This window comes from Nesoenas mayeri, assembly GCF_963082525.1.
Source record: "Nesoenas mayeri genome assembly, chromosome: 9".
Lineage (NCBI taxonomy): Eukaryota > Metazoa > Chordata > Aves > Columbiformes > Columbidae > Nesoenas > Nesoenas mayeri.
In genome coordinates this window covers 3,351,810-3,365,202 of record NC_137557.1, presented here as the reverse complement: position 1 = coordinate 3,365,202, position 13,393 = coordinate 3,351,810, and the positions used below count along the sequence as shown (strand labels likewise).

At 38.9% G+C, this 13,393-nt stretch overlaps 1 protein-coding gene across 1 annotated transcript in view; it reads left to right on the top strand.

The window, feature by feature from the left end:
• Positions 1 to 12,995, top strand: part of SI (sucrase-isomaltase) — a gene marked incomplete at its 3' end in the record, with an annotated part of 49,819 nt that extends 36,824 nt beyond the window's left edge. Inside the window, exons 37-47 of the mRNA XM_080349624.1 lie at positions 3,386 to 3,519; positions 4,400 to 4,434; positions 4,526 to 4,642; positions 5,899 to 6,047; positions 7,220 to 7,304; positions 7,400 to 7,456; positions 8,031 to 8,155; positions 8,442 to 8,530; positions 9,805 to 9,854; positions 11,145 to 11,315; positions 12,933 to 12,995. Of these exons, the coding sequence (XP_080205750.1) occupies positions 3,386 to 3,519; positions 4,400 to 4,434; positions 4,526 to 4,642; positions 5,899 to 6,047; positions 7,220 to 7,304; positions 7,400 to 7,456; positions 8,031 to 8,155; positions 8,442 to 8,530; positions 9,805 to 9,854; positions 11,145 to 11,315; positions 12,933 to 12,995 (1,075 nt within the window). The remainder of the gene's footprint in view (positions 1 to 3,385; positions 3,520 to 4,399; positions 4,435 to 4,525; positions 4,643 to 5,898; positions 6,048 to 7,219; positions 7,305 to 7,399; positions 7,457 to 8,030; positions 8,156 to 8,441; positions 8,531 to 9,804; positions 9,855 to 11,144; positions 11,316 to 12,932) is intronic.
• Between the last annotated feature and the right edge of the window lie 398 nt (positions 12,996 to 13,393).

The window sequence follows — 13,393 nt, the reverse complement described above, 5'->3', positions numbered from 1 at the left end:
CAGGTGAAGACCTGCAGCTGCATCGCTGTCTCGGGCAGAGCAGGCAAAGTCTTTATTTTGAGCTTAGCAGCTTTAAAATCACTGATCTCGAGCAGACACAATTTTCAAGGTACGTTTTGAAGACAGTTTACCCATGTCTAATACTAAAGAAACTTATTGCTCACCTCACTGGGGAGGAATTCTTTGTATTCCAGTTCTGACGGCTTCATCCATATAGATGTTGTGTGAGCTGAATTGCTGACCTGTGTTATGAAATAAGATGGCCATGGTGCAGTTTCTCATATAATTTAATTTGGATATAATTACTTGACATGGAGCATTTCTTTGTCCCAATGCATTTAAATGCAACAGTTGCCCTTCCAGCAGAGGTAGAACAGGAAACAGGACTGAACATTGTCATCAGCTGTTGGAACAGTAATTACTTAGTGATAGTCTCACATAATTAACGTAATTAAAATAGAAAATACTTTTTGTTTCTAGGTTTTGCTAGGACAGCCTGGTTCACTCCTGGGGTTGAAAGTTTTTTTCCTTTGTACTATATTTCTAGTAAGAGAAAATAAATATAGTTTTTTAACAATGTTACTTTGAGAAGGGCTCAATAACGTCCTCTATTAAAAACAAATTGAGTAGTAATGAAAAGGGGAAAGAGTAACTTTTAAAATGCAAAGTGTGTGCGTGAGGCTTTACTTTTAAGAATTTATTTTCTCACTTCAAGGCAGTCGTCGTTATCAGTTCCTTTCTGAATAGCACCCCAGCCTGCTTGAGATAATGTCTGATCTAATGATAATATAGCTGTGCTGTTTCATTTCCAATTCAAGGAGCAAGTAAGGAACAATGTTTCTTTATAGATCTTAACGACCTTAAAGCCCTTGGTAACTTTGATCTTACCATAAAGCAAGCAAATGTAAAGGCTGCTGGAATTTTTGCCTGTTGGCTCGGGCAGCCAGTGCAGCACTGCCAGTCAAGGCAGGAGAGAAATTGCTGACAGGACAGAAAGGAACGTCTGGTCCTCTGCTGTCGGCCAAGCCACAGGTGATTTGGGCATTGTAAACAGACAATAATTGAACAGTAAGAGGAACTTTACAATCCTTCCTTTGTTTCAAGTAAGAACTGAAATGTTGTGAAATATTTTCTTCTGTTTCGAGGGGTACAGAAACGACTGCAATAAATTACATAGTTTATACAGATGTTCTTGCACTTCAAATTAATAGAAAAATGTGAGGTTATGTTTGTGGGGGTTGTTTTGTTTTATTTTTTAAATTAAATATTTATCTGTATGTCAGCTCTCAGTTGCCAATTTGGTCTTTGGTACTAACTGAAGGAATAATTGTGCAACTGAAGGCATGCTGTAATAGTAATTTATTCTGACGCTAAACCATCCAAACAAGACGATACCTCACACACAAAACTCACAAAAACCTATAATTTAAAAGTGAACAGCAGTTTCTTTATCTATCAGTGTCATTTTAGTACTCCAGCCATTAGACAGAGAGAGCTCCTGGATACTGGCTTAACACTCTTCTTTCATGATGAGGGTTTTGCATACACTTGAAAACCAGAACCCTCACTAGTGAATACAGTAATGGTTTGGAGGTAAATTTGGGCTTTGTGATATGAGAAATTGCTTTTCATGGAGAAGCTTTCGCTCAGTCCTGGAGCACAGAGCTGGCACCTCGAGTCAGCAAAACACTCAGCTGTGTTCATCCTTGAGCAGTTCTGTGTGTAACATACACTTGCTTTACATTTGCAATTCAACTGCAGTTTCCAAAGCATTGTTGAAGTAGGGTAAGCCAAGCAGAGGCTGAAAATGTTTGATAGTGCGTTGCAAAGAAATAAAAGATACTAGAAAACTTACTGTTTGTCTTGGAAGAAATAATTACAGCACATTAGTTTAGTTTAATTACTACTGTAATTTAAGTGACTTGTGTATTTTTGCTGTAATTATAGTGTCATTGAAGCTGCAAATTCTGTACAAAAATAAACAAACAGTGCCTTATTGAAGTAGCGGTTTAGGCAATTATTGTGGCGCTGGCATTGGAGAGCAGCGTCGTTTAATCAGGGCACCTTTCTCACTAGTATTGCAGTTTAGTGGTTTGCTGTAATGATTCCCAGCATGTGTGCACGGCTATAGAGGAAGTGTTCTGAGGAAGGGGAGCAGTGATGCATCTGTGATGATCACATAGCAAAGACCAACAGCTTGTGCTGCAGAGAAAGGTGTACGGATCCTTGGCGGAGCAACTAGGAAGCCTAAATTCCGATTAACGCAGCAATTTTAATTTCTTTTGCTAAAGCTTTCTTGGTTACCTTTGGAGGCACAGTGTGGTAATGGCAAAGGCTTTATTTGATTTGATTTTTCTTTTTAAATCATTTGAGATAATAATCGGTTGTCCATTCAGCTCATTCACACTTGCACCCCAGGAGACTCAGGAGCTTGTCTCCAGAGTCATTCCAAGCCACAGTCTCCCAGTAGTAATGACCCTGAGCAAGGCCACAGGGTTGCAGTGCTGAAGCACCCTAAGAAGTCCGTGACAGTCCTTGCCTGGTGTGATGGTTCCTTCTGTGCCCCAAAGTCAAGTGCTTGTGGCTTTCCTGCCCCGTAGGGTTGTACCTCTAGTTTGGGAAAGGGAAATAAGTCACACTATCCTCAAAAGGTTACTAACCTCTGGTCGAAATTTCTGCTTCTGAGGAAGCCAAATGTGATCAAACCAATAGGTCAGCTATGGCCAAGGTAGTTGCACACATTGGGAATCACTCCTCAGCTGTAAGACCTGTTACCTGCCCCAAGCAGAAACCCACGGGTTTAATGTTTGCTTCTAGACAAAGCCATGGTGGTCATCTTATATTGATATCATGTCATCTTGGGTGCTTCTGAAGTGACTACAGATCCATGACTTATTTTTTTCTGTTCCAATCTCTTTTTGTCAACTAGAGATATACTGACAGGTCCAATATTCCCAGCACCTCTATTTTTTCCCTTTATTATCTTTTCGGTATGAGTTCTGTTTTAAATTATTTTTAAACTATGTTACTGCAAGTTGTCAGGCACTTTAAGAAAGGAATGATGTGCCCTGGAATACATCGCGGAGCCCTTAGAAAATGAGCAAGTTGGGCTACATTCATATTTTCTCCTTTTAGCACCTCCTTGTTTTGTCACCGCTTTCCAGCTGCAGGTTGGCTGACACTGCTGTGTTTTGCGTGAATCACAGCAAATTGCCACAACAACCACATCTGGATTGGATGTGTGTATATTCATGCACACAACAATGCCGCCTTACGCTATGAAAATATAAGCCCTACCGTTTATTGTCAAGGAGGGTCTTATGTAATATTTCCCATGTAATATTTCTCAATGTTTTGTTTTGGTTTTGTCTGTTTTCAATATCAGGGGTTTGCAGAGTGTCACCAAGGAGCGTGGGATTGTTATTACCCGTTCCACGTATCCCAGCAGTGGAAAATGGGCAGGACACTGGCTCGGCGATAACACTGCAGCTTGGGATCAGCTGGCTAAATCTATTATTGGTACGTAGAAGGAAAATATTCTGTGTGCAGTTGTTTCAGGTGTGGCCGAGATAGTTAATTTTCTGGTTAAGAGGCCTCATGGTCCTGGTGTTGATAACACACCAATGGTTTGGCAGCTGCACCAAGGCTGTCTCTCCAACGTGCCCCCTCACCAGTACTCTGGGGATGGGCAAGATTTTGGGAGGGGCCACAGCCAGGACAGCTGACCCCAACTGATCAAAGTAGAAGGAGGGGGAGCATTTGTTATTAGAACATTTGTCATCTGGAGCGACTGCTACATGTACTGAAGCCTTATTTCCTGGGAAGTGGCTGGTCACCATCTGCTGATGTGAAGTAGAGAATGAATCTTCTGGTTTCCATTGCTTCTGTGTGCAGCTTTTGCTTTATTTAACTGCATCTTGACCCATGAGATTTTATTCCATCTTAATTTCTCCCCCTAGTCCTGCTGAGGAGGGAGTGACAGAGCTTGGCTGATGTCCAGCCTAGGTCAACCCACCACAGCAGTTCTTTTTTTCCTTCATATACTAGCTATTAGTATTCATGTTGTTTTAGCTGAACCCCCTAGTTCAGCAAACAGAATTCATACTCAGTTCCTTTTATACTCCTTCACTTCTGCACCGTGTACTGAGAATTCTTTTATTCCCTTGGGACCAGCCACCTTCCCACTCTGTTTGCTTACTCTTGACCAACCAGCTCCCATCTCTTTCTGTATGAGAAAAACATGACACATTAGAGAAATCATGGGGTTTGTGTTTTGTTTTTGTTCTTTTTCCTTCTCATTCAGTATTACTGTAGGTATTACCTATGTAACCAATAGCATACCAAAGAAAGGGGAAAAAAACCCAACCAGTTAATAATTTTGAATTATTCTTCCTTTCAGGTATGATGGAGTTCAGTCTCTTTGGAATATCTTACGTAAGCTAATGACTTATTACCTTACATTTAATTATCTTGATGCTGTACATGAATTTATTGTACTCCAATAGGATTATTTTTAAACTTCCAGACAGGAGCTGATATCTGTGGCTTCTTCAGAGACTCGCAGTACGAGCTGTGTGTTCGCTGGATGCAGCTGGGTGCATTTTATCCCTATTCAAGGAATCACAATGAGAAAGGAACAAGGGTGAGTTGCAATTTTTTAATGGTTGCTAACAACTGGTCCTTTGTAATGAGCATGTAGAAACCAGCCGGGACATCACACAAACTGGCCTGCCAACAAAAAATGTACATTCCAAGCAAAACGGACAAGACAAGAACATATTTGGCGCTTTATTAAATAAAAATTGTCTTTATTTATACACTCAATCTGCTGTAAGCCTCCCTTTCACCTGGGAGACTTTATACCCACAGAGGGCCTGCTCTGGGATTTGGGCCATTTGAAAGAAGAATATTCCAAGTTTCCTTTACTGAATCAAATTCTAGCTTGTTTTTTCTCTGCATGCCATTTTTAAACACTTTTTTTTAAACACACCACACCAGCAAGATTAAAATAGAGCACTTTTATGGCAAACACACTTAAAGGAGCTAAGCTGACCTTGGTGCTCTCAGCCCTAATTGTCCATAATTATGGAAGAAATGAGAGAATGGCACAGTGTAATAAGATTCTGGAGTCATGCTCGGCAATTTCAGTGCTTTGCACATTTGCCACCATCAGATATTGTATTTCTTTTAAGAATAAAGGAGAATAATTGCCTAAATGTTGGCCTGTGCTGGCTAAGGACTATATTGTAGAGAGCTGTAAAACAAGATAACTGGAAAAATCAAGGAAAAATGGAAACAGCACTTCTATTCCCCTGAAAGCTTCCTGTCTAGCAGAGTAAAGCTATTTATATGGCATATATCTAATGGATTAAAGTCTCCTTTTCAAAACCTATGTGCTTTATCTTGCAGCGGCACACCTTTCGATAGGACTTTTAAAGCTTTTGAAATTGCAAATTCAGGGTTATCATGTTGCTTCCAGTCTTACCCAATTTGCCAAGGTATTGTTCAGTCCATTTAATAAAGATGGAAAGTGCTCCCTGACGTCAGTCATTAGCGCTTGGGCCTCTTCTTGCAAGTCCTGAATGGTGCCCTGCAGAAAAGAGGGATAATAAATTATACACACTGGGATGTGTCGCCTCTTTGGGACACTTTGCATTAAACAGCACCCCTCCCATGTTTTTCTCATGTTCCTTCTCTCCAGTTCCCCTCTTAGTGCTGAGAGTGATACCTGTTGATTTTAGTGTCACTTACTCCTTAATTGAAGGATTAATAAATGAAGGTGCTTTAGTTGAGCAGAGGAATTTCCTCATCTTTGTCTTGCTATGTTGAATTTTTTTGTTTTAGGTTTTCTGAACAAAAACAATCCAGCTTGACTAATGATGGTCTCTTTTCTTTCAGAGGCAAGATCCTGTTTCCTGGAACTCAACGTTTGTGGAGATTTCCAAGCATGTGCTAAATATAAGATACACCCTGTTACCCTACTTGTATACATTGATGTATGATGCCCATGCCCATGGCAGCACCGTGGTTCGCCCCGTACTCCATGAGTAAGTGCGACTCCTTTGCTCTCCTCAGCAGGACTTTCCACTAGAAATTCTGTAGTTAGGACAGTCCTTAAAATAAAAATTGCTATATCTAAGAGAAAAAATTTTTTAAGAAAAAAAAAGAGGTTGAGAATATGAGCTTTCAATATGAAGTCTCATTTAAACAACACTAGTTCTCCATTATTTACTATGCAAAATTGAACATTTGCTTCTCTAGGAGTAATATTTAAATGTTCAATCTCACCTTTAGCCTCTTCAGGCTTATAGAGAATCAAAAGAATAAATGTTGCAAAAACAGCTGGACAAAATCTTCTAGGAAAAAAGAAGGAATTCTGCCACAAGCCATGAGAATTTTGCAGGTAGAAGTGGCTTTTTTGGGGGGGGCCTGTCCAAGCTGATATAGTAGATTAAAATAAAAACAAACAAAAAACCCAAAACCAACAAAAACCAAAGGAAACCCCCCCAAAATAAATAATAATAATAATAATAATAATAATAATAATAATAATAATACCCACCTTTGTTCCTTGTCAAGTGGGGCAGTACCTACAAAAGCTTTAACTCCTTCTGTTGTGGAGTTGTAGAAAAAATAATCATTTAATTTTAAAAAGAAAAACTGAGGGCAATTCTGTCGAAGACTTCTTTATTTTTTCATAAATAGGATGAAGATATTTGCTTTAGGGGACAATTCAGATGTGGTCTAGAGTCTACATGTATGTCTTGGCAGAGAAACGTTGATTTGTTTGCATGCATTGACTTGCTGTTTTTTAAAGCAAGTGTCTAAGAAAACAGTGGCATAAATTAGAAAGTGGTTCCCAGTCTGTCCACTAGCTAATGGTGTTACTAGTGCTGGCCAAGCACAACACACCTTCTGAGTTTTGTGATCTGAATACAGTGAAAAGCAAATGCAAAGAAATTGCAAAAAACCCAAAAATAAATAAATAAAAAGAAAGCTAAGTAACAGCTTGCATTTCTCTAATAAGTTTCATATAATGATCTCTATGCATTCTTGGCAAGAACTAATTGATCGATGAATTATTAATACTAGAGTAAAGACGAGGAAATAGTAGATACTAGCAATAGTTGATTCAATTACTGACAAAAATGTCTTGCAGAAGGAACACTTTGGAAACATTCAGCACCCAATATCTAATCGTTATTCTATTAACTTGCAGGTTTGTGGAAGACAGAGCAACCTGGGAAGTATATGAGCAGTTCCTCTGGGGACCTGCGCTGCTCATCAGCCCCGTGATGCAAGAGGTACATTCTTAAGCACTTAGGAAAATATTAAAGTCACGCTAGCTAAACTTTGCTTCTTGATTTAACTGACCTAAAATGTGTATGTTCAATTCCAGGGTGCTCGAACGGTGAAAGCATACTTCCCCAATGCCCGCTGGTATGATTACCACACCGTAAGTAGTTTTTAAAATTATATGTTATATGTCTTCTTCATAGTGCTGTTCAGACAGCAGCAGGATGTGCTGAGTGCTGGTGAGGTGTGAACACTCTTGCTCTTTTACAAACTTGCATTCAGTATCAGTTCTTAGCAAAATAACATCACTTAGCTGATAATAATTCCTATATAATTATGTATAACATGATCCCAGTTAGGATGTATTGAAGTGAAATAATGCCTTTAATTTGAAGTCTTTCTATTGACTTTAACCTCAAATGAGGGGTTTGTTTTGTTTGCTAAGGAATGCTAGAATGGAGAAAGGCACAACAGGTTTAGCCACATCATCTTATTCACAGAAAATAAGAAAAGATTTTGTAGTAGGAAGAACAGGCATCAAAAATCACCTGCTGACCCCATCAGTTTGGCTGCCATCAGCTACAGTCTTTTATAGATATGAAATTTCAGAGTTTTTCTTAAACGCGTTATATAGCTAATCCTGCAGTACCAACTCCTAATTAATCTGTATGGCAAATAATTTCATTCTAAAAATGCTCTAAAATAAGGGCAATTCTTTATTTTTTCATAAATAGGATGAGAATATTGGTGTTAGGGGAGAATTCAAAGTTTTAACAGCTCCTTTGGAACACATCAACCTGCATATCCGAGGTGGACACATCCTCGCTTGGCAGAGACCTGCTAATACAACTTTTTACAGGTAAGGTTAATTGAAAATTAAGAATTTAGTTTTGCACAATTACATCGAAATACTATCAGTCCTCAGAGAAGCTACATGTATGGTAGCACTGGATCTTTTTAGCTGTTTTTTGTTTTGGTTTCCTCTTAATGACCTCCTTTAAATTTAATAGGATGGGCTCTAGAATGATGAGTATGGGAGACCAATTGAATGGCGTAGAGTATTTCAAAGTATTTTTCTAATATTTGATAAATATGGATTGTGACTAGCTGAGGAAATTGACTAAACATTATTTTGTTTCCCATAGCCGAAAAAACGCGATGGGACTCACTGTTGCTTTGAGTGACGCTCTGTTTGCAGAAGGACAGCTTTATTGGGACGATGGGGTTCGCATTGGTATGTATGATGCTTCTCGCCTTCGTAAAAGCCTTTTTTTTTGCTGTGAGGATGGTCAAACATTTCAACAGGTTGTCCAGAGAGGCTGTGTAGCTCTGTATTTCTTTGGAGAAGAAGTGCTGGTGGTTGCTTCTGCCCTAGAAGTTCTCAGTGTAGCATGGGATGTTGGAGAAGGAGCATTAGGAGCAGCTGGAAATGAAGGAGTCTGGCCAAAGCAACCGTATTTCTGGAGAACATATCTGAACATGCCTTCAGAGACAAAACTGAAATTAAACCTCCAGATGAGCATTGTAGTAAAATGATTTTTCCTGATTGAAACAGAATAATGTTATAATTTATAGAATTAATATGGTGTATAAATGAAATTGTGCCCTGGACCTAAGGCTATGTGCATTAACAAAGATTTGTTGTTAAACCTGTAAGAACCATAACCATAGAATATGTGGGAAGCTTCAATTAATTTATTCAACACTAGTAAATTTGAATTGTCTTCAGGTAAGAGATACTAAATGTAATTTATCCTTTCCATCCAGAGGGTATTGCCCTTGTAATAGCAAGAAGCTATCACCTGAGATTACTGCAAGTAATGCAGAAAATGGTGTTGTTTTGTAGGGAAATTTGCAGGATGGTGTCAGTGTATTTTGAAGTACTTCACATATATCATTGCCTGTTAGCACCGGAATTTAGAAATGATGGTTGTTTTTATGGCAGTCTGATGATAAATGAAATTAGCATAGATTTACAAGGTGCATCTCACCAGGATGCCTGCGATCTGTTTTCGGTCATGCAGAAAGGCAAAAACCTACAATGCCCGTGATTATCAGCACTACTATGAGTTCATTTAGTGCTGAATAATAGGATTGATAAATTACCCAACACTGATTTCAAAGAAACATCAATGTCTGTAGTGGTCATGTGGAATTGCACAGTGAATAGAAGTGAGTGTGGGAAACAACCCCCATTCCTTCAAGAAACATTTATGTCTTGCTGATCTTAAGACCCCTGATCTTCCTAATGCCATTTATTTGCCTTCTTTTGTATCTCACCTCTAAAATGCTCTTATTTTTGCCTCATATTAAGAGCATGCAGTCCAACAAGAAAGTATGTATAAAAACATAGGTCTTCTGGAAATACAAAACATTTATTTATGTATAGGTAGACATACCTTATATTTGTATATAGTACATAGACACAGTTTTTGAACTGAAATTTTGATAATGTATTAAATAAGATGAACAGCAAATATATTTTATTTTCTTTTTAATTTTTAACAGATGCATATGAAGATGGTGTATATCTGCTTACATCATTTACTGCTAATCAGGTAAGTATTATTAATTGTAGGTATTTTAATTTGGGGCTTCTTAATATCTAATATCTATCCCACCCTAACATTATGTTGCACTCATGATTGAATAGACTACAATAATATGATTAGACTGTGATAAGAACAAATTTCAAAATGATTCAGACGTTATCCATTACAGTATATTGTTGAACAGAGTGTACATTTATGGCATTGTAATTTCTGTTATCATTCTGAAAGCATAAGTTAATTTCATAAACGTTTCTGTGAAGTGAAAGCACATATCACAGCAGAACATCTGGAGCACATCGATGGGTCAGAACAGACACACCAGGAAAACCAGCCCTTGCTGGTGAGAAGGGCGCTGGAGGTTCATCTTTCAAGTTCAGCATCCTCCTTGCTGTTCTCTACCTTGTTGTGCAAGCCATGTTGCTGCTCCAAAATGTAGAAGTTCACAGGTTCAGAAGGAGGGTATTTCTGCTCCTATTCACCATAGAATATACATATTGTATGCAATCCTAGTTCTGGAGGGAAGCAGCAGAATCTGGCATACATGCCTGGGTAACAAAGTCAATGAACAGGAGTGTTTATTTTAAGTACTGCGATTTTTAGGATGTTGGGTTTTATTTTTTGCCATAGCCAATTGAATATCTGGAATTAAATTACACTGTGATTATATGGATTTTTGGTTTAAAAGAAATGCTTATTTCATTAGTTTTCCAGGGTGCCAGAATATCTTCTAATTTTACTCACACTGTACTTTCTTCTCATTTAATTCTGTCTTTGTCAAATAATTGGATGTTAATTGCTAAGAAAGAGAAGTTTGTTTTGCTAATATTCAGTATTTGCAGTTGCAAGGAGATTAGAAAATAAATGTACCTTTTCCTGCTCTTAGAAAAAGTGGCTAAAGAAAGACTAATTAAAGATGTCTTGAATCAGCCAACAGTGGAAAATACTCACACTAACAGTAATAACCTCTGAGCACTAAATACACAGAATTCTATCATAGCACATTTACACAGGATCACACTCGGGCTGTGAACCAGCTGGCAACATCCCTGGTTGTTTAACGTGGCTTTTGATTTTTGGAGACCTGCGAGACCTGGTTATGCCCCAAAGAAACCGTGTGCCCAGAATCTACTTAAAATCCCAGCAGCCGCAGATGAGAGGGAACCTGTGAGGGCTGAGGGAGATGATGGGGCAGAGAAGCTGTTCTGGGAGGGCAGGAAAGCAGATGAAAAGCTCAGGTGGATTTGTACCAGTCTAATAACAACCTCCAATATTATTTTTTTTTCCTTTTCCTTTCAGAATGTTTTAGATATCAAGGTTTTGCGTCGCGGTTACACTGATCCAAACAACTTAATGTTCACCGACATTAAAGTCCTGGGTGTGCCCAGCAGCGTTAGCCAGGTGACCGTCCAGCAGAACGGCATGACCATCGCATCACCTCACACCATGGAATACACTGCCAGCAAGCAGGTGAGATGCCATTTGCAGGGTAATGCCACCTTCGCAACCCCATATGTGCACTTAAACCTTTGGAGATTCAGCTGCAATACTGTATTTAAAATATATTGCAGCAAGATATATAAACTGCCATCAGGTAATTATTATATAATTGTGCTGGGTCTGTTCAACCTGGAGAAGAGAAACTGAGGTGATCTCATTAATGTTTATAAATATCTCAGGGTGGGTGTCAAGAGGATGGACTAGACTCTGTTCAGTGGTGCCCAGTGACAGCATGAGGGGTAATGGGCACAGACGGAAGCACAGAAGGTTCCGTCTGAATATGAGGAGCAACTTCTTTACTGTGCCAGAGCCCTGGGACAAGCTGTCCAGAGAGGTTGTGGAGTCTCCTTCACTGGAGACATTCAAACCTTCCTGAACACATTCCTGTCTGATCTGCTCTGGCGAACCTGCTTTAGCAGGTGGGTTGGACTGGATGATCTTCAGAGGTCCCTTCAACCTCAGCCATTCTGTGATTCTGTAATACATTGTTTAATGTATAGTAAATATTGTACAGTAAGTGTGATAGAGCTTTAAAGCATAGAAATTACTGTCAAAGAACCCAAACTACTTCTGACTGGAAAGGTGGTAGATTTTCGGTTGTGCTTGGTTTCCTCTCTCCTGAATAGCTTACTTGCAACCTGTGAGATTTGAAGGAGGAAAAGCTGCTACAAGTATTTTCATAGTCTCTACCTGACCCTGTACTTGTCAGTCTTGTCTGACAATATTTTAATTTCCCAGCCCTGTTCACCTATTTCCATTTCTTCTTTTGTCATGTCATCTTTAGGCTGTAGGTGTTGCAACACGGGGTTCCTACATGTATAAGTCAAATCTCACTTCTAAAATTATTGGCATTCCTTCCACCAACTTCAGAGCACCAGGTGTTTCCATCTGCCTGGGTTGTGTCTGTCCAGGGTGTTTCCTCCCTCCTGCCTTTCTGGACAATAAAATCAAGCCCTCCGAAAGGCAGCTGAAATAAATGTGTATAACTGAATTGCCAGTCAAGCCAGAACTCCTGTAGAGCATCTTTCAAATATGAATAGAACTGCTGAGACGTTCTGTATTCCCAGTTTTTTGGTAGAGGAAGATTGCCCAAACTCTTCTGTTACTGGGAATCTTACTGCCTTTGAAAATCAGTATTCTGTTAAATCATAGTTTCACGGAAAGCCAGAACTACACAAGTTTTGTATATAACCCAAAAGATGAGTTAAAAATTTAAAAGAGGATGGAAGTATCTCATTCTGCTGTTGAATTTTTGATGGAAAGAAAAGGATTTCATATGCACAGTTGAATTACGATGTCTTCTAAGTTTCGCTGCCTTTAAAAATTTCCTTTCTTTTTCTAAATAAAAGTAACCTCAGTTCCAAAATACCTCTGAATGAAGGGAAGGGATCAGAGCCTCATGATCAGAAATCCAAAAATCTATGCTGGTTAAACTATGTTTATAATGCTACGAACACAAAAGCAGAGGAAGAGGAAGGCATTCTTATAACCTTAAATGAGAAGCCTCTATGTTCTCTGTTGAACACAGACAAGGGAGTGGTTCTTCACAGTAGTTACTAATTGTTTATGTTGTCTGGTTTTCCACAGCTCCTGACAATCACCAGTCTTCAGCTTCAATTAGGCCAAGACTACACCTTGCAATGGAGCTAAAATGCCTGCAAAGCATCACTGGGCACACCACTGAATTTTCTCATTGTTTCAGAGCTATCTTTCAATTTTCTTTATCATCTTAGAATACTTTTTACTATAAAATTGCAAGAGTACAGTCAGTTCATATGAAGGTTTTATGTATACCTTCGTAAGAAGGTGTTTCAGTATTGTAGAAGGTTACAATGTCTCCATGTGGTACAAAAATCTGTATTTTAAACAGAATGGCACTTCAGTGTAACTTTGTCATTCTGTGTGTTCTCTCTTCTGGCTGTCTTTGTGTGTGCCTAATTTTGTAAAAAAGACAAGGTTGGTGTTACTTGCGCGGATGTGAGGCCATAATTCTGCCTATGTTTAACTTTCATCTTAATTTTAATTATGCCTGTGTAAGTCTATGGAGA